The sequence below is a fragment of the Galleria mellonella genome, unplaced genomic scaffold (assembly GCF_026898425.1).
Source record: "Galleria mellonella isolate WM207_F2 unplaced genomic scaffold, CSIRO_AGI_GalMel_v1 utg117, whole genome shotgun sequence".
NCBI classification, from domain to species: Eukaryota; Metazoa; Arthropoda; class Insecta; order Lepidoptera; family Pyralidae; genus Galleria; species Galleria mellonella.
Window position 1 is genome coordinate 8078966 of NW_026441980.1, and position 25572 is coordinate 8104537.

A 25572-nucleotide genomic window follows, 5' to 3' on the forward strand; every position below is an offset into this window, starting at 1 on the left:
TTTGTTAAGTTGTTTGGTTGTTAACATGTTTGATAGCCACGCCCACATGCCGATAGATTGAAAGGATTTAAGTATTTTTGTATACACATACCTATCCTTGATTACCACATAAGTAATAAGTGGGTATCGTTATCCCAATTCACGCGAGAAAAGTTGTTCAGTTTTATGACCTATTATGCCGGGATGGTACTACCGTTTCCGATAAACCCTGTATATACATACACGTTCCGAACATATTTTATACAGATACTGTACAGGTGCACATGGAAATAATGTTTATAATTTTAGACTGCGTTAATTTTTTTATATTCCTAATCGAGGATATATTTTTTTGTGTTATATTTAAATTAAAACTTTGCAATTGAGAACGATCTGTTCAATCGCGTTATTGAAATATGCTCTTGAAACAATATCAAGCAAAATGCACGCATTATCATGGCAGCATATTCTCTGTTTAAATTTTTATTTGTAATTCTATATTACTAAAAATATAAAAAGATTACACAAACCTAAACGTACTATCGTCCTCATTACAATGCCTAAACTACATAAAATCATAAACCAAATAACTACTAACAGTTTTGCTTTATACATTTCTATTATAGCACATTACTAAAATTAACTGAGTATTTCAACCACAGTTAACTAATCTGAATTCAGCACATTCTAAACTAAACCATCATCAGAGAACATAACGCTGTAACCACACTAAATAATTCGTCTGTCATATTTTGATTAATCTCAATTTCCTTTTTCTACATTAAAAAAAAATACACTGGCTAACTGACATACACCGCGCAACCTAACCTAGGTCTAGAAACGGGAATATTTGCACAAGAGTTCTTACCAAATAAAATCTATATTTAAAATCATATTATATAGAAAGAAAATTTGATTTATAGTCTGAATACTAAAAATGCTTAACAGATTTTAAAAACTCTTTCATCTATAGAAAGCCACATTATCAGTGAGTAACATAGATTACATCTTATATAAATACCATGCAAAGCCAGAATAGGTTGCTAGTAATTAATAATTAAATGTTTAGCCAAAAACACTGAATATTGGTTTTTAGAAAAACGTTATTTTAGTTAATTAAGACAAAAATTTTAACGCCCCATACTAATACGCCGCGTAAATCAAACAAGTTAACATGGGAAATTTCAAAATTTTTAATATTTTCAATCTATATTTTTATATTTTTGGAAAATTATCCCCTTTTAGAGATAATAGTTTATATAGACATTGCTGTAAATATTATATTTTACTAGTAACAGTTCCAAATACGCTACAGTTGCGAAAAAGTTAAAAAAAATTTTCATGATCTATATATTTATAATTTAGTTATTTTTCATTACTTGGTCGTCATATTTGCGTCAGCAGTGAAAGCCTCCGGTAATATTCGGTGACTACTTGCCGAAATTCCATAAGGGTTTGCCTTATAGTCAATATTTGATATTATTTTATTTCCCAATACAATAACGTCGTGGACGTTGAGGGGATTACAAATAAAACGCCCCGCGGCGATGGTTATACTTACATGAATATTTACTTACTTCATTGAGCTAACTCATATAAAAGCTTTAGTTAAGGAAAATGTATTTCTTTCACAACTTATATAAAGCTATTAACTTACCAATTAACTTGATGGCTGTGCGGCTATCAGCGATCTATTGCAACTCCCTTGCGTTTTGTACCATAAGAGATGCTTAATTAACACAATGGGATTACAATATATTATACTCTTAGCTATACTCTCCAAAAAATATAGATTTATAATTTTAGATTTGGAGTAATTTAATTCATAATAGGCTTATGTTGTCTTTTGAAACTTTTATACATCTACACATAAATTTTATATGTGTCATATTTAATAATATCTATGGTGGGGTTAATATATGTATATAATAGATATAAATACATGATTGTATAAGGTTATACAAGATAATTCCTTATATTACCGTGGGTATCGTAAGAGATGACTAAGATAACAATAATCGTTACAACTGCGGCTGCTAAACCCGTCTGCTAAGCGTGGCAACTACTAAGCCCCCCCCCCCCTCATGATAATGAGTCTATTTTTTTTATATTTAACAATAAAAAACACTGAACTAATTAAAATATTTTAAAAAACTTATAAGAAGATTAAATAACAGTTTTTGTACATACTTACGACTTGTAATGGTAATAAATTAATTATCCATCTGGTGCAAAATTTATGCAATGTCCAATATATGTATGTAAATACATAAACGGGTACATGGTAATTAAAATACTTATTCCACCCCTCATCTATTGTAATTCCTGAGAATTTGAGTATCATACCCAGTAATTACACTGTCGAAATACATCCATATAAGCACGAGCGCTTTGCGGTAGAAACACAAGAGGTACGAAAGTGCTCATTTAAACGACTTATATGCAAAGTCCCCCTGACCTTCTAAACTGACTCTTAAATATCTTTTAGGTTCGGTGAATTTTGAAAGACTGCTGAGTGGCGAATGTAACCAACCTCACCCTATAAACCCTTCATGAATACTTAAACGCCTTAAGTAAAAAAGCCCATTATTATAAATAAAGAATATTTCCTTAACTTCTCGCTATAAATTTAATAAAAATAGTCAATATATTTATAATAATTTTATAAACATGTTTTCAGCTGTAATCCCAGATGAAATAGTCAGAAGCATTAATTTACAGTCACCGATTGTCGTAAAACGTTCAATTTACCTCTTCTATTAGCAAAATGTATTTAGTGAGAATAAATATTATAATAGAATGTTTATATTACTATCAAATACGTATATAAAATTATATATAATACATATAGATACATTTGCTATACGGCGCTGTACAAAATATGTTAAATAAAATCATTTTAAATTTCTAGTTATATTTTCTCTGTTTAATAATAATAAATAATTACCATGTTTTTCTATTTATGCTTCAATACTGAAATCATTCGTACTCGTACTGAGAAATTTATTAAAGATTTATAAAGATTACCAATCCCTTACAGGAGTCAGTTAACGGCTGATATAATGATGATGATGATAACCGATTCGGGAAATAAGGTATTAGTTAGAACTGTTTGGTATTCCTAATACAATTACCATTGTTATTGTATTGGGTTATTGCTGGCATATTTTTTCGAATCAGAAAGATTAAAATGCTTTTATTATTCTTTACAATCAGTTTGTAAGCAAACGGGAGATAATAACCTTTTCATGCTATATCTTTTTAATTTAATTATAAGTATATTTCATAATTATTATTCAGCTACTGCTATCTGTAAATATTTTAAATGATGCTGATTATGAAATTTTAGTCTAATTCTAATTAATTCCAATAACTAATGGAATGTTTATGAGCCTGTCATGAAACAATAACACTTGGGTTGTATTTTAGCAGTGATTATAATAACTGTGCATCCAATATTATCGATTATATTAGTCAAGAAGATTTTATCATATTGGTACCAAATTAGCATACCTATAGCCCATCTGATGGTAAATGGTATGAACACATGTAAACACCTGAGATGTCACGTGCGCATTGCCGACCGTGGAATATTGAAACAATTCCATAATCATCTACATTCTCCATCACACATTTCGGCAGCCACCATAATATCAGGATAAACGCCATTTCTACCAAAAATAATCAGTTCAAAAGCTCGTTAATGTTGTATGTGTTCACGCAACTTAAACATTCCTAATCCTACATTACAGTAATTTGAAGACTATTCGGAACACCTTTTATTTGCGTGTATTTAGGTACTGAACTAATTATAGACATGCCTATCTTGCTGGATATAACCATCACAAATGACAACAACACTCATATAACTTTGAATTCTTTATTCCCTACCAACTCTTATGTTTGAAGAGAATTTCAACTTTGTTTTAAAATAAACAATTTATACAACACTTAATTTATAGTAAACATTCATACGGTCACCGCGTACGTCTTTACTAGTTCTACGTATACGAATCCATTAAAACCATTTACAGTTGATATTTATACATTTATTTCCTAGAATGTACTGTAGTCGTACTGAATGAAGTCGAATGTTTACAGAAACTTCCCATGCAAAGAATTTGTGTGGGAAATATCTCTCATTATTTTAATACTTAAATCGCTTCAATTAAATGCAAGGTAACTGCTGCGGACACAAAAAAGTAAGCTATATTATTTTATATTACGTGTATAATAAATATATGTTGTGAACAACTAACAGTACAGTAGTCAGCTTACTCACCTGAATACAGCGATCATTATGGCAATAGCATGCACATCATTTTTCGTTCTGTTTATAGTCAACCACATCCTCAAACACGTGAACCATTCACGTAACTTGCAAAATTAAATAAATGTACTCACAACTATAATCACTAATGGGATAATTCGAAGATTGTTATCGTTGTAGTAAACAAAATACATTAGAATCCGACGTGGCAGGAGATGAGCCTACCACCCTCACTCGTATTAATGTGGTTATTGGTGTTTTCCAATATTGGATAGTTAATCAGAAATTTAAATTGGCACAATTTTTTTACGTTGGTCTATTGATCTATGAATCGGAGTATATCATCATAGTACATATCATAGTATATCACAAATACAACTAGTAACAATATTAAAAAAATATTGAATGCATTTTCTACCATCGTACTGCTCGCCGCTACCTGGGAGCTACCTTAGATTCTGCATGGTCGCGTAAAATGCAATTTCAGAAATACTTCCTCCCGTATACGCTCAGGTTATGAAATAAGCTTCCTAACGAGGTTTTTCCAAGAAACTACAACATAAGGTTTTAAAAATGGGTTAATGAGGTTTCTTCAAGGCAGCACAACACGCGTATACCTCCTGGTAATGCAGACGTTAATAGGCTACGTCAACAATTTAGCATCAGGTGGCCTGTGTGCATGTTTGCCATCTCAATTGTAAAAAGAAAACACAAAAATATGTACGATTACTGAATATATATAATAACATGATACATACACACTTCATGCTATTGCCACTACTACATGAGCTGTCAGTACACATATAGCACAATATCTTATGGTGTGAGCTACAACCCCGCATATTGTAATCGCTGATCTGCTTAGGTGACATAATACTATATGTCCATGTATTTATGTATGTGTTCTTTCTTTCTTTTCCTTATTGTTTAATTGCTTACAGATTCAAGGAGGCAGAGGCGGCACAACTGGACAGAGCGTATGTATTGTCTATTTTCGCACGTATACACTTATACCTTTTCATCCATCTAAATTGTTTTGCTTGTGTTTTTATCTTCAACTTTATTTGTTTGTACTAAAGCTTCCTTTTTCGTCTATGCTTAATAACTAATGTGATATTGTGCTTTTTTTACATATTTTTATAAAATTATTAATGTTACAGTTAAATTTTATGTATATTTTGTGTAAAGGTCAAACCTAAGGTATAATACACGGGCGACAAAGTTACTTTACGTATAATAGTTATAAAACTTCATTATCTACTTACAATGCATAGATTATAATAGTAGTGCTACGGCCAGATAATCCATTCATGTCTTTTCTAAAATTATTTTGATCCATTTATTATAAAGAATATTTTGCTTTAGGGGTCAGTTATACATAAAATAAAATAATGGCTTTGACTACTTTTATGTTTGTTTAATAAAAATATTTATAAGGCAAATAAATCATATAATTTAGTGAATGTATAGAGTAGATTCTCGTTGGTAAACTAACTATAGTTTTAACGCTATAGTGCTTAGATTATTATGTCTGCTTTTAATTATTATTTTTAGGTAGAGATTTTTGTTTGTAACCGTTTATTTACGTAAATGAAATCCCGGACCAAATTGTAGATCAAGCCAAGCTACGAAATAAACTTTTGTATGTTATAGTGAAGTCTGCTAGAAGGATATACGTGCCACTAAAATCACTAGAAACTTTGTCGTTGGGGACCAAACAATTACAAGGATTACCTAAAAAAATATTTAAATAAAAGTGGTTGTTTAATAATGACTTTATATGTTAACATCCAGTTATTAACAGACAATGAAAATCAATATTTTTTCAATTAACTTCTAACGCATAAAATAGGAATTATCTATAATATGTATGTTGTATGTACTTTTCCGTAGGATAATTTTTTGAACATAAAATTTCATCAAAGTGGACCCAATAGTTTTTACAGGAAATTTACTCCCATATGGACAAATATGCTTAATGATTATATTTACAAAAAAAATCCGCATACTGATGCAACTTTCCTACTATTTTATTGTATATACATATAAGGTCATAACTTGAACCCATTACTGTCCTTATGGATTTCAAGAAATTTATTCTTACTGACAATTTCTGACCTATCTTATGATAACAGAAACTCCGATAAAAAAAATTACCATTGTGGACTCACCGGTTTTATTATGTAGATATATCTATACAATCTGCCTTTTACGAATAATATTATTTTGTAACAATGCATGAACTCCATAATTATGTTATTTTTAATAACCTACTAATCCCACTAAATTACTAATATTATAAATATGAAAGTTTATACAGATGTTTGTGTCTTAATCATGCTTAAATAGCTGAACGGATATAAATAAAATTTTGTAAACGGATAACCTATATTGTATCTTAATACATAAGATACTTTAATTACTCCGTCATGTATGCAAAGCTACGGGATATAGCTAGTCTATAATAGATGATGGCAATCCTATTTTTTTTATCATTAAATGCACACTATGTCTCTGCTGTCGACGACCTATGACTAATTACAATGCTAGACTATTCTTGATACTTTACTTAAAATTTACTCTGTTTTAGTATGCTACCTGTGTACCTCGTCTGTTTCTGACTAGTAAATTTATGATCCAACAAATAAAATGTCCAATAATAATTACACGTCCAATGCTTTGTAATTTTAATGTGTTAGTTGTAACTTATGCATGAATAGTACCTATACTATTGCGTGACTCGATTTATCAAGAGGCTTACAAGCCAGGGAAATATAATTACAATAATATTTTATGATATTCCATAGATTATTACTGAAAAATAAGTTAATAAATTATCTAAAAGAAAAAAAAAACTATGTTTCTACTTTATAAAAACGTTATTTACTAAGTGTCATATTTTTCATCTTTTTCGAATTTGTTATTTAAAAAACTAGAAAATAAAATAAATTGTTAAATAGACTGTTTAAATTCATTTATTTTTAGAAAAAACAGGATATTACGTATTTGAAGAAACATTAATAAACTCCTTTGCAATTTTTAAAGCTGAGGTCTCTTTTTTTTTATTAGAGATTTAATGAGGTAAAGTTTAATTAAGTTCGAATTAAGTATAAAAAATTTAAGATTTTCTCATTCTCGTAAGTTTATAAAAAAGGACACACGTGCAGTGCGTTCATTTTTCCATGTATTAATTAAACTTTTGCTTGGCTCTATCTAACGTAAGTTTATTTATAACAGCAACTAAAAAACCAATCCTAAAATTTTTATAAAAAATATTTTTGTTAAAAGAAAAATTTTAAACTTTTATAATAAGTAGGTGTTTTCATATTTTATGATTCATTACTATAAATTGACTGACTGGAATAAAACTTCAGAGAATTTATTTTCAATAAAATTTTGAATCACAAGAATGGGACAAATATTTTTACGTAATTTTTATATTTAAAGCCCCAAATCTTCACTAGAAGCTTCAGATCTGTAACCTTCTTCATAAAATCATAATATGAAAAAACGGCAATCAATAAAATAGAGTTTGTACCTGTCTAATCTGTCGTACATGGCTTTACACATCAGTCAGTAACCACCAGTCTTCCGAATCACTGCGTTTCATGTATTTGACATTGATAATGCTGGTCCTCGATTTCCACGTCTAACATTGATTACCGGCGCCCACCGCCGCCAGTTTCCATTAGCGCCAAATTTATCCTCGGGCGGAGTCGCTCACTCTCGGAGGCGGCCGGGCGAGCGAGCGGGACACGACGTCACCACGCCGCCCGTCGCTGCGCCTCGCTCACTCCGCTTCGCTCCTATCCATTGATAGTCCGCGCGGGCTGACGGTGACACGCCGCCGACTCACCCAGCGACACGCGATGCACTCATTCTCCTCTGCTACTGAAACCCTCGCTTTATAAACCCCGAAATGTGACTCTCAAATCTGTTCTGTTCTTAATATAGCCACACGCGTGCTTCTTCACTATTAAAGTGATCGTAAACATGTGATGTCTCTCTCAATAAATGTTACGTGTGGATATTTACCCGAGAGTAAATAAAGTCGGTTGGACAGTGTCGAGGTCGTTCACTGATCCGACAGGTTAGCTGCTCGATCGGCCAATCCACTGAACGCGATAGAGCTAAAACCACTAGATACTTAATTGGTGCCAAAGATGAGGCCTACATTTGTTACCTACTACCTTGATTTTAAAAAGATATAATATACATATATGTTACATTATAAGTATATGTAAATTGTTTTATTGATACCGCGGTGTTGTTTGTGATATTCGATGTTGAACGTTATAAAAACACAAGTTTCACTTGCAATATTATTGTTGATAACGATATCTAAGTGAGATAAAGCTATCTAAACATAAAGGTGTGATTGATATTTGTAACAAAACAATGTGCTGGTAGTGTTAAAAGATTGTTAACTGTGCATGTCGGTTGTGAGAAAAACGCTTACGTAATTACAAGCGAGAGTCACGCTTGACCCACCTGCCATAAATATCACTAGACATACCTAGTAGATGGCGTAAAACTCGTATTGATGACGATGACGCTACCCTGATAAGTCTACGTCGTCTGTGACGTGTTGTCATGTAGTGTGAATCGTCGTAGTGTCTTAACATGCAGCGCTCGGGGTCTCAGTCAGAAAGGCTGGGCGCCAGCGGCGGCGGCGCCACGTTTATCGCCAAGAGCTCAGCATCGGAGCACAGCATGTCAACTGGGGTATCTGCAAGTAGCAGCGGTGGCACGCTTCCTCGCACCCTAAGCACGAGTGTGCTTCGCATTAAAAATAGATCAACCTTCTGGGAAAAGTTTTGGGACGAGCGCACTCGACGCGATGCGTAAGTAAACATGTTGAGATCACAAAAAATATTTGGATAATATTATGTCAGTCAGCACTTAGATCGTGAATTCCTTTTGACTTTACTTATAAATATTGTATAACCTTGTCGTGCAAAAATATGAAAAGAAATAATTAAAATTATTCAGCTGCACAATTAGTTTTTTACAATACTGATTTATAAAAAAGAACTTAAACAACGACGTTAATTCATATCACCTACTGATAAAATATATTTTTAATACCATTATTTATATAAATTGATATGATTGGATATAGTAAATACCTATACTTTAATCTAAATAAGCTTTCAAACCTACTCTGTACCTACTCTGTATATAATAAGTATGTAATAGTGAATTATACATTAAAATTTATAATATAGAAAATATTAAAATCTATTATAATAGTCTGCCATCTTGGCATCCAACACGCTAAGCTAAAAATGCAAAACTAATATAAAATTGAATATCTTTCATGTGCAATATTTTTGTGAAATTTTATATATAAAATCCACATTTAACATACAACCTACATATAAAGTTTCAAAATTAATAACGTCGAAGGTAGATACTAGGATGGAAGGTAGATACTAGGTTAATGACTGTAAATATTCAATCTTAATAATATATTTTATGCTGAAAGTTGGTACAAGAAATCTCCCAAGTTTTCTCGACAGTTCTCAAGAATACGGTCAAATCAGCTCCGACCTACGATTGAATATGTAAACCCATTCATATATTTTAAAGATATATTCTTCCATTCAGATTATGTCAAGAAAATATATTTTTGGCTCTAATATTCTTCTTCGCTACTTTAAAGGTTTAATCGAAAAATATTTAGTTATTCTTATCATTTGAAAATTGTAAAAATATTTAAATGGTAAAAACATTAGCCTTATACCTTTACCTTTAGATATTAATTCATTTGTTCTGACGCACTTAATTAATAACCACATCATTGCTTTTTGATTAAAATGTTGGCTATATAATATACACGAATACCACACAATGATACTTGAGTTTGGTTATTAATTTGATTTTAAAATAGTAATTACTTATTGTATGTTATTTGAGTGTCTATGCCATTGAGTTATTTATGTACTTACTAAAATGTTGAAATATTAAAAAAACCTGTTCGAATAGTCATTTTATATGTTAAATATGTATACCTATCTACTCTTTTAAATAACAATAAAAACCAACATTATTATCAAATATATAATAATATTTGTCAATGGCTCAATTGTATAATTTATCTTACGCATGACATTAAATGTTATTTTCCTGAAATGAACTCTTTCTTGATCAATTTTATTTGTTTCGACAGTCAACTGTGTCTAATCATAAAAATTTGTAATTGCTTAAAATATTATATCTTTTTCAACCTATTTTTTTTTATTCTCGCTTGCTTGCGTATATGTATAATAAACAGTTACTTTTTTATTAAATCTTATTTTTATCTTTAAACCAACAAAATATTTATTCATAAATTAAATATTATTTTAATAATCATTTTACGGATGGAGACCCAGTATTATTCATTTGGAATCTCTAGAAAGCTAAAACTAACATTATTTCAACAAAGATAAAACTCACTTATACCGATATGAACAATTACAATATTTTCCTGTCGAATGTAAGAGACATATAAAACACATGTTTATACATGTAATCTCAGTAATTTTTATGTCAATAACATACTCGCAATGTCAAGAATAATTATTAAAATTTGCACTGAGTAATCTTTACCGATATGACAACTATTACATTATCGAACATCTAACATGATTATAGATAATATGAATAGTAGAAGACTGTAAATAAAATATATTATTATTTTTACGAGTATCTATATAAATGAAACTTTATTACAATTTCTGAATTGACATGTTCTTTACAAATATTTTCATGTCATGCCAAGTGATCGGCATTGGGTTTTAAACTGTTGCGTTGTATGTCAATATTAAGTAGGTAAGTAAATAAATAGGTATGTATTAATAGTAAATGAAGCTTTGAAAGAATAAAGATCAATTCTTCATCATGTAGAACGGTCATAAAGTTTGAAATAGGTATCTAAATAGTAAATATATTTTTTTTTATTAAGCACTATAAGAAATTTTAAGAAAAATTTTAATTAAACAATAGTAAACAATCCCACAACAATTATTTATTCAAAAAGTAGTATACTAAAAATATACAAAACAGTAAGGTATTTTGGTAATGGCTTCAATTCTTGTACCAGCTAAGTCGAGAAATAAGTTAAATATAAATTTTTATAATCGTATTCTCGATGAATAATTAAATACCATGCTTACATTATTATAGTAATAATTGTATTTTAATAATGTCTACAGCAACATGCAATTAATACATTTAATCTCCCATTTCACTTATTGACTTTTTCATTCCATGAATATCTAACACTTGCGCTTAAACATTGCCACTTACTTATTATCTTATATATTCTATAGTAGTGATTCCAATAAATACAGTCTATAATCAGTAGGTATTGTGGACTCAAATCTTGTAGACAAAGGACCCAATATCAATTTATACTTTCATAGGAGCGGGTCTTATAATATTGGTTATCTGATGCGAATCGGTCTCCCGGCGAAGTATTATAAATAGAATATGTTGGGCTCAATGATACTTGTACGTAAAAAGTACTCATTTAAGGCTTGTACAGATATGCAATATACAACGTATACAGTATGTTATAGACAGATTCAGATTAGACGGGCTTTACTAACTATACAAGTACGACACATTTAAGCATTTTATTTTTATTTTATACTTTAATGTGCGCTATATATTGAAACTATAATGAAATATATAATCTATACTTTAATTATATATTTCGTTTACATTCATGTATAATATACCTACATACATTTCCAATGTAATATTTTACACAGCAATCAGCAAATATCTGACATTATATTAAAACAATCCAAACAGAACTAAGGGAATATATATCTGGATGAAAGAGTGATTTATTTTTTGTTTTATTTTCTTTGTTCTTGGTAGAGGTCATCGTTCTTTGTTACTTATTTATTTTATAAACGTACTGGCAATTCAATATTTTATGTTTATATCTCACTGAGTTTCCATAATTTCTAAATTCAAGAACATTGGCTATATCAATATTGAATATAATTTAAGCGTAAACTTAATCTGTACTAGTAATATAATTATTGTGTATGTACAACCACTAGAAATTAAGAAATTCTCTATGAAACTTCAAATTCAGATATTCAGATATATACATAACAGAGGCTAGTCTAAATGACCACACCCCACCTGATATTAAATAGGTAATGTGGTCCAAATATGAGAGTGGTCATCACAGCAATCGAAAAATAGAAAAAAATCATTATCAATGTCATTTAATCTGTTCGTTGTTCACTGCTGAATATAGGTATCCAATCGGCATATGAATAGGACATAAAACACATAAAAAAGAAATTGTAATAAGCAGACAACTGGAATAAACATTACACATAATAAAAATCTAATCTTAAATCTTATTGATGTCTACTCTTTACAATTTTAAGATATACATATAACCACCAGAAGATCAAAGTTCGAATCTGCAAAACATACTGTAATAACCATCTAAAGAAATAAAAGCCCCCTCGAACCGGAGCAGTATATACCTATATTTTATAGACATAATCAACTTCTGTAAATCTGAAAGGTCAGATATGATTGTAAATTAAGTTATACAGTCGGTAGCGAAATTACTTCTCTACAATTCAACGGGTATATTTCATTTACTATATTGACTGTAGGCGCTATTAAAACTCAAAGAACTCGTGAAATGGATATAAAATATTTCAGAGTTTTCAAATTAAAAACCAAGTATAAAAGAATTTCTTTAAATGGATTTCTAACAGAAAAAAGAGACACAATAAGGCTTGTATTTATTTTTTATTTGTATAAATTTAAATGCCGGCTGTTGCGTTGTGTGTTTTCTTACCTTTCCTTTTCTTAATATATATGTATAAGTAATAAGTATATTCTAATTATCAATTTAATTTAGTTTGCTTAAAAATCTTGTTGAGCTCTCCAGTAACAAATCCCAGAAGAAATAAGTCATAAACATTATTATATGCACAGGTAATGTTCATGGAAAATATTTTAAAGCCTTTAATGAATATCGCTCTGAAGTTACTGGAGTGGTGGTTGGGGGTATGTGGGTGGTTAATTGAAAACACGTGAATGCAGCCTCAGTTTCCTAGGTACTGCGTATTCTATAAATAAATATTGAAATCCGCTCTGCAATACAAATAGCTAGTGCTGATAGAAGCTTCTATAGATATTATTAAAGTTTTAGTTATTATTTATTTAATACTCCCTTTTTGAGATATTTACTGATTATACCTTCTAAATATGAAATATAGTTAAAACTAACAACACGGCATTTGAAAAATACTTAGGTAGCAATTTTTATAAAATAGAGAATTCTATTCCCTTAATGCGTAAAACAGGTCACGAAATATTTTTATATTAGTTCCAAAAGCTTTTAATCAAAAAGAAATGTATCAAAAATTAATAAATTTAAACGTAAGCAACGTTGTAATAATTTTTAAACTGAAGTCTGCAATAACGAAAAAGCACTGTAGATTTTTTTATAGAAAGTAAAACATAATTACGTAGACAAATTAGTTCTTGAGAGAGCTATTAAAAGTTGCAAAATTGACCAGCAGTTATGGAATCTAATAATCTCTCCTTTCAATATAAGCATGTCAAACATCACCCACATTTATTTGTTACTAACTTCTACCTGCGACTTTGTTCGCGTAACCGTATAATATATGAAATGTCAGTGATAACCAGGACTAAAAGAAAAATAGTCTATGTCCTTCTCCATTCCATATAGTACGTGTATCTTATCTTAAAGGAATTTATTTATTTCTTTTATATATTTTATCATATTGTCAAATAATTTAAAAGTGTTAAAGTAATTAAATTCATAACAATAATTAAAATAGCTAGCGTTTATTATTTGCTCGAAAGTGTATACAAATCCAAGTCTTGTCTAGGTTTTATTTTCGGCGCACTTTTAACGTATATGCTTTTTTGGTTTATTATAAATTATATATTTTTTTTTTATTTTAAATAACATTATATTAGTGAATAAATAAAGAATTAAAAAAAAAAATAATTATTTCATAATTTGCGAACGATGCGATATGATAAGTGCACAATAATGTTGAGCATGTCTTTGCAGGTTATTGCTCTTGAGAGAAGCTTATTAATATTTGAGCGTTATTAACTGAGAAATATCTGATGCACTTGATTATTTGCGTAAGATAAAATTATCCGAACACTTCTTTATTTTATGTAATATATGGAGGAAACTTTCTGGCATTTATTCTGTTTTAATTATAATATGAAATATTAATTATATATGAACACAAAGCATTAAACCTGAATTATAAACTATTTAAGTATATGCAATTTTTTGTGTGTATGTAATCACATTATCATTATAAAAATTATTCTAAATTACATGAAAACATGGTACAAAAGATGGACTTAATGCTAATAGTATTCTTGACCAGTAAACCTTTGAGAGTATAGTATATATTATTATTACTAGAATAGTATTACGTTATCTACGCCGAAATAAAGTGGCTAGTGGTAGCCAGTTATTCAAATAAACAAATATAAACTAATATGTATCTCTCTATATAGAGCTTTTATAATCAACTGTAAACTGATACGTACTATTTATATACCGATAGTTTATTTAATTTTATAACTAAATTAATTTTATACTCGTACTGGCAACATTAAAAACATTGCATGTTATGATTTAATTTCACGGGGCACCTACGTATAAATACCATTTCCAAATAAAAATAAAGTATTACAGGAGAAAAGTAATTTTATAATATATAAACATGAATATAAAGGTCAACCACAATACAATACTGATAGTTTACCATGCTTATTTAACCTCGACAATACGCTATGGTATAACTTTCTGGGGCAGTTCTACTTACAGAAATCTTGCTTTTAAAACTCATAAGAAAAGTCTAAGGGCAGCTTGCAATATTGAATCGGTAAACAGTTGTAAACTACTATTCAAAAAAGACAACACTGACATTATCTGCATTATATATTTATGAACCTGCGGTACTTGTTAAAAATAATTTAAATAAATATAATACATTAAAAAATAATAGCACCACAAAATTACTTCAAAACTACATAGAACGACATTATTTATCAAAAGTGTCTTAAAAATGGCACCTAGAATATATGATAAACTACCGAAATCTCTCACAGACATAAGTGACATAATTTTAAAACTAAACTTAGTGAATAAAACATTTTATTCAGTTGACGATTTCCTCAAAGATAAATGTAGTGATAAATAAATCTTTTGCTTTATTTATGTTTAAATGGCATTATTATATTTTATATATACTGTATATTTGTAAACCTCTATGTGTGAGGTTGATCACAGAGGACTTATCTTCTTTTACCATCCATTGTTATCTACCTATGTATCATAAAATAAATAAACGAAATGTTCGCAAGCAAAACAGCCCTAAAATAAAAAAAAAAATGCTTAGGTGACAATTACATTTCTAAGTTGCTGTAATTCATTCAGATTCATTACATCCATTTATGACTGACAGCTAATCTGTCAAACGAGAAACATTCTTGTACCTAGTAAAATAATTATAAAGTATAATAAAACCTTAGATTTGAACAAAGAAAATTCTATAAACTTAGTCATATTTTCCATAGATAACGTTGGAATATTATCTGCTAATTATTTGTAATACACTGTAAATATAACTGGTAATTGACCAGTATAATACTAACATTACCTACGAAACATTGACGTACAGTAAGTAATACGACTAGGGAAATATGCTCGGCCCTATAACTTTATCTCTGTTATTGATGAGGAACAAGAAACTATGCAATGCAAATTACGTGTCGATTTCCCCTGGGCTACTGCGTAGTGTTTTATTTGCATTCAATGTTTTAAAACACTATAGCTACTAGATTATATTTAATCTTTATTGCTATTACACAAGCAACAATTCTTAAGTCTTACATTTCATAGGTAAACTGGGTATATATTAATTTGAATGCAATTTTTCTAAGTGGTAAATAGCATAAAGGTCGAAATGTAAATACGTCGATATACTCACTGGAATAACAAAGTTTTAGATTAATAAATTACATACAAGTATAACTGGATTAGTTGAAGATGAATCAAAAACAATAACAGACTACTCCTGATATTTTAAAGTTTCTAAATACAATTCCATGTAATGTTAATTGATTAGACCCAATTTATGTTGTAAATAGAAAAATCGATTTTATGAAAATAGTAAAAGTAAAAAGGAACCTCTGGATAAAACATAGACGAAGTCGCGGGTATCATCTAATAATATTTATTGTTATAAATTATTACTTATCCTTCTTGAAATATAACGCGATATCGTATTCCACGAACCCATCCAGACTGATCACATATCTTTATCTAACCTTATTGATATAATAATACATGTCCTACGTCCATGTTATATCCGATAACAAAACAGCGATACTTGACTGAATGAAGAAATAGCTAAATCGATCACTTGACAATACTTGCATCTTTTTTTAGAGAACCTTGAACTCAATTTTACATAACGCGTTAATATTCATAAGATATGCATTTACTTAACATCTGAACTTATAAATTATGCATGAAAAAAAAACAGGTTCATATCTCATAAGTAACTGGGAAGGTCGTCTAGAAAGTGAAACATACGTAGTTTTAGCGGCTGTAAAATTATAAATTAGATACATATAACTATATTATATCCATACAATACTTATTATTCACTATGCAATTTATTTCTGTATATAACTTTTTAACAAACTTTGATTAAAATACGACTATTTAGATATAATATTATTTATCATCAAGATATTCATTTGTGTATATACTATAGTCTATTTATTATATAACTAGTATTGTAGTTTTTATAAATTTTCTTAATAATAATTATATATTATGAATACGCATGTCGTGGCGGCCTTTAATTGAGGCAACATTTTATAATGTAACCATATTATCATGAATTTTAAGTAGATATAAATGTATGCTTTGTTGGTTGTCCTTTAATAAATAAATAAATATATGTGTGTAGGTAGATTTTTTTTGAGAAAACATGACACGGGCCTTGTGTTTTTAAAGAATGATTTTTTTTATAAAAACTGTAGAGCTAATAAATAAATAAATTTAAATTGCATCTGAATTTCTATTACAGGCTAGTGAATATTTTTTCCATTTATTTAATAAATTCTGTAAACTTAAGATTTGTAATAAAAGAAATTCATGTAATGTATGCGTAATCTTTCTTAAATGAAAAATAAAACTTCTCATAATAAAAAAAATAAAAATCTGTATACAACAAAGAATGTTTTGAAAAATTGTTAACTGAAAAAAAATATAAATTATACCATAATTAAGTTTCATGTTAAATTAAGCATATATCGCAAACACTATGTGTATGAAAAATATTCTTGATGATATACCCTTGAAGTATGTAAAGTATATCTCATAAAAATTGAGATACCTACGTTGTTTCCCTACGTTGTTTTGTTTACCTCAAAGAAATTTAAAGAACTTGACTTTATACGAAATCTCAACTTTTTATGACGAAAAAGTGGCGAAACATAACATCGTTAAGACGGAAAGTTTTTATGGAGTTTCTGATAAAAGAGAAATATTTTTGTTTTTTTTTTTACGGTTAACGATTTATGTAAATTGTATAAAACCAAATATTAATATCTACAGTATACTACAATTAATATTTTATACATATAGGTGAGTGAATAATCTCTACCATTATATCATATCAATCTACAGACGAACTGAATCTTAGATTTTGTCAGATCAAACTTTACATATGGTAATGCTGACAGTGTTAGCTGGCGTCGTCTGGGCTACCGAAGCGTCATATATTTATCACATAGTCTGTCCCAAATTGTTGCTACTCAAAAACACATTCAACAGAACTAAATAACTAAACCCTTCTATGTTATTAATTCGTAACTTCATAGAGAATTATCTTAATAACCACGATTTGTCTATATTATATAACTACTTAATTATTATTTCATTAATTTACCTATCAAAAGTGCTCATGTGGAAAGTTTAACTTTAGTTATTATTTGATATTTCACTTGTTTGAATAATAAATAAATATTTCTCTTGAATTCCATGAAATTCCTTCGACGTTTAGTTTTTTTAGTCTCTTTTACTGTTTGTACCAACAGAATATTTTAGTTTTTATAAAATAATTGCCTATTCTGGTTACTTTATGAAATTTATTTTTTGTACTAGGTACAAAGACAGCTAGAATAATTATGTTATTTGTTTAGATCAAAAAGTATTGGTTACTTTTCTAAGAATCAACTCCATATTGCAACAACGAATCTTTTTAAGCACTGTCGCATTGAAACCTTATATTTTAAATATCTTGATCATATATTCATTTCATATAATTAAGTACAAAATATTTTATTTATCTTATAATTCCTACTTTTCCAGAATATTTAACTCTTCTACCACCATCATTATTAAAAAGATATTTGTATATGTTTTTAAATAATTATGTAGCAATACATAATTTATTCAAAAAAAATACAGTATAGAATATACAGTCGAACAATTTTACCTTATTAAATCGATTTTACCATAAAATAATGATAGACGTGATTGTTAGCCCACTAAGCGAAATTAAACAACCATGGGTACAGGATTACACTCTAGGAATGTGTATTTATTAATTGATACCACGAATCTGCTTATGTTCATATAGAATAGTTTTCATCACGAAGTTACGGTTTGCCCACAAGTTAATCTGTGGAATTAAAATAAATTACTGAAAAGTATTACAAAAATTCTTAAAGTAGGTATGCTATAGTCAATCATTTAACAATACTTTATACCTGTTATGTAGACTGTTAATAAAGTATTTTAGTCCATATTTTTACTGAGTAAAATTATTTTTTATCTGTATGTTGTTGTAACGTAATTTGCTTTATTTTTCTGTGACTCCGTAATCTAGGTAGTTAAAGTACTAACTAGGTAGATTGGGGGGAAAGGAATTGTTAGTAACAATAGGATTTAACAACCCCCTTGCTAGCACTAAACCCTAACAAATCGACCCTCCATACCGTCCCCCTGGAAACCATCGTGGTTAATTCTTGTTAAATTCGTCACCATGAACTAACTGACCTGCTTTCGTCCTCGCCTATCATCTCTCACTGGTGCTCCGCCAGCATATAACTATAGCATAGGCAGAGCTACCATTCAAAAAAACTCGATAGGTAAGAAAGGTAGTTAATTATTATCTACGGAAATGTATCCATAGTTTAGGTAGACACCTAAACGTACATACATTCGTCCTCGGGCAACAATAGAAACCAATATTTTACTTGTTGTTTCGTAGCTATTTCAAATATATCATCAAATAAATTATTGATTAATATTGACTGCCTAATAGAAGTAGCGTTGGCTTGTATTTTGTCATGTATGTAATGTTTTTCTGTGTTATGTAAATGCTGTTATCAAATTATTCGTTACTCAGATAATCAAAGAACGATTTTCAGTTCTTCATTAGTATTCTCTCAAGTGCCTCATATATTGAATATATGGATCGTCTATATACAAGTTTCTTAATTAAACAAGACCATCATTCTGTATTAATTAGTAGATATAGAGTATTATAATTACCAGTTATTATACATGAAAATGACAAAGGTCCTACATAAATTTACATATCTCATAGTTCTGCCGAACCCGTTCATCCTTGTTTAGTTAGCATTCACGTTTTACAATATGAGAAATATTCCCTCTGCAGTGAATTTAGATTTTCCCTTTTCTACGGAACTGTTTTTCTTTTGTAAGTATACTGAAAGTTTGATCCAATTAAAGCATTATTAAAATGACTTGCGCAGTACTTAAGAAACTTATATATTAAATTTATAACTTGCACTTGGCTCCAACTGCTGTATAACAAGAATATGAAGATGTGAGAGTTTGACTCTTCAATACGTTTTTAGAAATAACTCACAACTGTTGAAATACTTACCACTCATATATCATGTACCTTTGTACTTAAAAATATAGTTGCATAAGTTAGTAGTTTTAATTAGCAATTTTAAACATTAAGTTTATATCGTATTAACTTTTTGCCCACTAACATACTTCATACGCATTGTTTCAGACGTAGGAAAACATCCATCCATTTCTAGGTGGTATATCAAGATAAAATATACACCAACAGATATCGTCTATTTACTATTTTATTGTATTAGTAGGTAATGTTTAATTCAAATATTATTATTTAAACACATCGAATATTACCCACACCATAATAGCCGACAAATATATGTATATAAATATAAAATAAACTTTTAATATCTTATATAATTAATCTATCCTATTATATTGTTAAAATAAATTAACAATATTTTATAGAATATTAGTCCCCAAAACAATGTAATTCTCTAGAATAACGATGTAATTTCATTAAGTTACTGTTACAGATTAAGTTACTAGATCAAGTTGTAGTTAATAACTTACTACCTACGCGTGGAAAGCAACATAGATAAAACAACTAAATGTTAATAACCTTGCTTTTCATATTAACTAGACTAGTTAATTTAGTTTTGGGTTCTCATGATATTTCATTTCCATAATAACTGAGCATATCCAATTTAATCTCAAATAAAGGCTGTAATTATCTGACACTTATTCTTAATAAAATCGTAAATACAATGTCCATAAAAGAATCAAAAACAATTTCCCGGAATGCTCAAAACCCTTGTGATTTATTAGCAATCCAATCCAATTGTTTATCAAACAAATTTCGTTTATTTTTCATTGTAATTTACATTGGCTTGCGCTGAAGATCTAAATTACTGAATTTGTTTACATACCTCACTACAGAGAGACAACATCAGTCCTCACTCATTACAGATTGTTGGTGAAAATGCAATTATATTTACTTTTACCTCTGTACAATGCTTAAATCTATAGTTCAAACAATATTTTTGAAAAATAGCCGTTCCAACTTCTATTTAGTTTTGGTTTGTCTTTTTATATAAATTTAGATAACATAATTTTTAAATATTTGTATGAACTACATTATTATATAGATTAACTCACGTACGTACACGCGTTAGATCATTAACAAAAACAATTTACATAAATTTGTCCTTTTTAATAACTACTTCCTCAGTTCCGAATGATTTCATTTGTAAAATGACTCAAATTATGTACCAAGACAGGCGAATTATACTCACAGTTTCAACTGCGGGAAATTTTTAAACACGCCTAATATATATGTGTATATATACACTATATACTCGTATACCAACAAAATACTGCTAAGGGTTCCGAATGGTCCCGAAACTAGTTGAGCTTTCTCGACCAAATTACATGTAAGTTAAACCAGTAGTTATTATATTAAAATAAATAAGTAGGTGGCGGTAGGATTTGGTAGGCTTTAAAAATATAAGCAAAGATTTATATTTGTTTTAATATTTATTTTCGTTCACTGTATGCAGTAAAATTTTTATTTTGTAATAAATCTTTAAATTCTATCTCAATATTTGTCTTCTTAAAACTTCTATATGTTCAAGAATCTAAGTTGTGCACACTACCGAAAACTATTAAGGAATGCGCTCTCATTTATCTCACGTACGAGTATATATTTACATAAATAGTAGACAACAATAATCTTACTAAAAGCTTCGTATTGTGTACATACTCAGACAAACACACTAAGTAATGTCAGTGGATACGGTTAGATGATACCTATACATTCTCATACCTAGTGGGCAGCAAGTTAGCAGTAAAAACAAGCTAAGAAAACCGCATCTACCCACTTATTGGAAAACGTTAATGGAAATCCTTTGATGTATCTAATACAATCCCCTATGGTTAACCCTTTTCGAAATTTTGAAGGGCCTTTTTGTCAAAACAATAAGGAACAATTTTTCAGAGAGGACGATTGTCAGAATATTTGTATAATTGGTCGTGCATGTAATGTAATAATGTATTAATTACTCATATGAAATACAAAATTCCTTAAAAAGGAAATGTTTTGCATGGGCTTTTAAAGTACTTCAAAAGGGGATTCGTATGTGCTTTTATTTGTATTTTTACAATATCTTCACTAATTCCAAACCAACATTAGTAATTATTTTTACAATCGATAAGGTTTATTCCAATGTTTGTCCCATAAATCTGTTACGAGAGAAGTAGCTATTTTTTTTTCCTTTCTTCTTTCATTTTTTCTTTTTTATCTTAAATTCTCTTTTGATTTCACAGCCATTTACGGTCCATAATTTATTCAAGTATAAAATGCAAGTAAAAGTAAGTATATTTCAAAGACACTGATGTTTCGAAATTCTCGTTCTTTTCCTGCTTATTATTTTTGTTTACTATTTACGAACATTTTTTCGTTACTTGACAGCATTTTCGAATAATATAATTCATTATTTTAACATATTTGTTTGCCTCTTCTTTCTTTCTGGCTTTATGTTCTTTTAGTGTAGCTTCACTTTTACTTAACTTTAAAATTATAGCACATACATACGAATGGCACTTATCGACAAAAATATTTGTGATCGGCAAATGTTAGTCGATACGGTATTAACAGTTAAAAGCCATTGGCGACTGTCATCAATACGTCCGTTGTTGTCGATGCTTAGTTCCCAGTAGCGTTAACAAAATTGCTCAAAATTATGCACTTTTTTATGAATCTATGAGATCTAAAAACAGTCTTAACATGTTTTATAAAATAGTTTACTTAAACTATGCAATAAATAAATATACAGATAGACCTCTTGAGTTGAATAGATATATCATCTATGTCTAATTAAATAATTGCCATATATATTCATATCTGTCAATTACGAATAGATGATTTTTTATATCAATAGTTTTATTATCCTCTTATGAAATATTCAAGAGAGCTTTGACCACATATCTATTTAATCTACCTGTTTAACTTCGCAACTAACGCAAGCAATATCTAAAATACACATACACACCTTAAATATATATTATGTACTGTGAGAATCTATTAATTGATAATCCTTACTAATATTATACATGTGAAAGTGAGTTTGTTTGTTACCTTATAGCGCCTTAACAGCTTAACCTATCAATATGAAATTTGGTATATACGTACTATATGAAATGGAGAAAGTTTTTACCGGACTTGCAAACGAAGTCGCGGATAAAAGCTAGTATATTATATTGGAAAAATTGTTATCATTTTGTTTTCGTTGTAGAGTATTGATGAAAAAAAAAAATTAATAAAATTTAATTTATCAATTACACGAGCGAAATTACACGTGTAGTCTGTCAATTACCAAATTTTAAGTAGACAAAATCTGAGCAGGTAAAATATCTTTATAGATATTTTAATGAAATATCAATCTCATTATTAAATTATGTTTCCTATTAAATACTTATAATGAGGTTAATTTAAAAACAAGTTTGTTTGTCCGTTTATATTTTCACAACTAGGTACTTTGCTCATTAATATAAAGTTATATAAAAACCAAGAGCAAAAATTACTTAAATGTAAGTTGTATATGCCCCAAATGTATTTTACTAAAATATATATATGAACCTATGTTTATTTATACCATGTTTTTACCTGCGACCTGCAATTTTAAGAATTCTTTCACCTATAGAAAGCTGCTATTATTAGCGAGTAACATAGGCTTATACATTATTTAAAAAAAAATAGAGATCACTACAAAAATTACAATAATTTAACCCAAGGCATCAAAAATTTCCTTAATTAAGTTTTTATTTAATGTAAACAATGAAAATTATTGATGATACATAAAATACTATATCTAGTACTCATTATTGCCAAAAAATAGCCAACGAGGCAATATATCTATTATAGTTAAATCACAATTATTAAAAATTATAATGTAACAAAAATCATTGTGTGCCCTCCACATCAATAATGGCATGAAAGACATAAGAACTTTGAAGACAATATATATTACTTGCCATTCAATAGATGCAAACCTTTTTTTAAAGTGTTTACACCTTATTTAATTGACTAATTGCACCTACTTTTCAACAAAATTGTGTCAATGTCATCATAGCAACTATTGAGTAAAGCAAATAAAATATTACATTTCTCTTTATAAATTAATGCCTTTAATAAGAAATTGCACACAGGAATGAGGTAAGAAAGTTATCAAGTATATAAAAATGTTTGTTTACTCCATTGAAATATTATGTACTTAATGTTAGTTCATAATATTACCTTAATAGATACCGTTATATATATATAAAGGATATGTGACCCATAAAAACGAGTTATTGTGAGATGAGTATATGCGATAAGTTTCGGGTCATTTTATAGTTTATTTTTAATGGATTATAATGGATTGGTAGCCAGTAGGCGGGACACCAGTGAGGGATGATAGGTGAAGATGAATGAAGGTTAGTTATCCCACCGTAACAAATAACCAAGACATTAGTATAGTTTATTGTTAACAATGAAGCTGTTACCTAATTACTAACAACCCTTTTTCCCCTGGTCTTTCAATAGTCAATACAGTTGATTCAGCCTCTTTGCTGTTGCTTTTATATGATGCTAGATAGCGGATAATTTTATTGCTATTATATATATATATATATATATATATATATATATATATATATATATATATGCTGTGGACCCAACGGGCTTGAAAAATGTCCTATAAATAAATTCCGCCGATGACAACTTTTTTCTACAATAACCTTTGAATATCACGCGTTAACGTTCGGAAATTGACATTTCTGTGAAACATTATTGCCAATATCGGCAATATTTTACACGTTTCTATATTCAATATGGTAGTCGATATCGGAATAATAAAATAAATATATAGAAAACTGTAGGAATTCTGCTTATGAAAATTAAATATTATCATATACGTTCATTTTATATGAAATTACATACATTTATGTTGAGTCAGATGTATATGAAAACATGTGCATAGTATTTTGTACATAATTACTGTTTTTATTTTTATACAACTTAAAATAGCAAACAAGCTAACGGCCCACCTGATGGAAAGTGGTAACCGTTGCCTATAGACATGAGCAGTGCCATGGACATAACAGAGTATACTGTTTCGTCAATGATACCCCCCATGCGTTGCCATTCCTGAGGACTCAGGTGTTATTCCTCTGTACCCAGTAAATTCACGCTATATCCCACCCTTCAAACCGAAACATAGCCATGCAAACGCAACTGCTTCACGGTTGAAACACGAATGAGACAGAGGTACCCAAGCAATCTACTTTTGTACAAAGTCTCCCTCTTAAATTACATGATTAATTTTTATTCGTAATATATTAAATATTATATACTAGTTTTTTACTATTTATTATATAGAAGGACGGTCAATATATGAAT

The 25572-nt window shown here is 29.1% G+C and overlaps 1 protein-coding gene across 12 annotated transcripts in view; it reads left to right on the forward strand.

Moving 5' to 3' along the window:
- LOC113511544 (cAMP-specific 3',5'-cyclic phosphodiesterase) overlaps positions 1-25572 on the forward strand; it is a 547503-nt gene that overhangs the window by 440736 nt on the left and 81195 nt on the right. For 11 of the 12 annotated variants that reach the window (XM_052897791.1, XM_052897822.1, XM_052897825.1 and 8 more), the window contains one exon: positions 5191-5226. The exons of the other annotated variant lie outside the window; for it this stretch is intronic. In XM_052897791.1, the coding sequence (XP_052753751.1) occupies positions 5191-5226 (36 nt within the window). The remainder of the gene's footprint in view (positions 1-5190; positions 5227-25572) is intronic. 12 annotated transcript variants of the gene reach the window in all.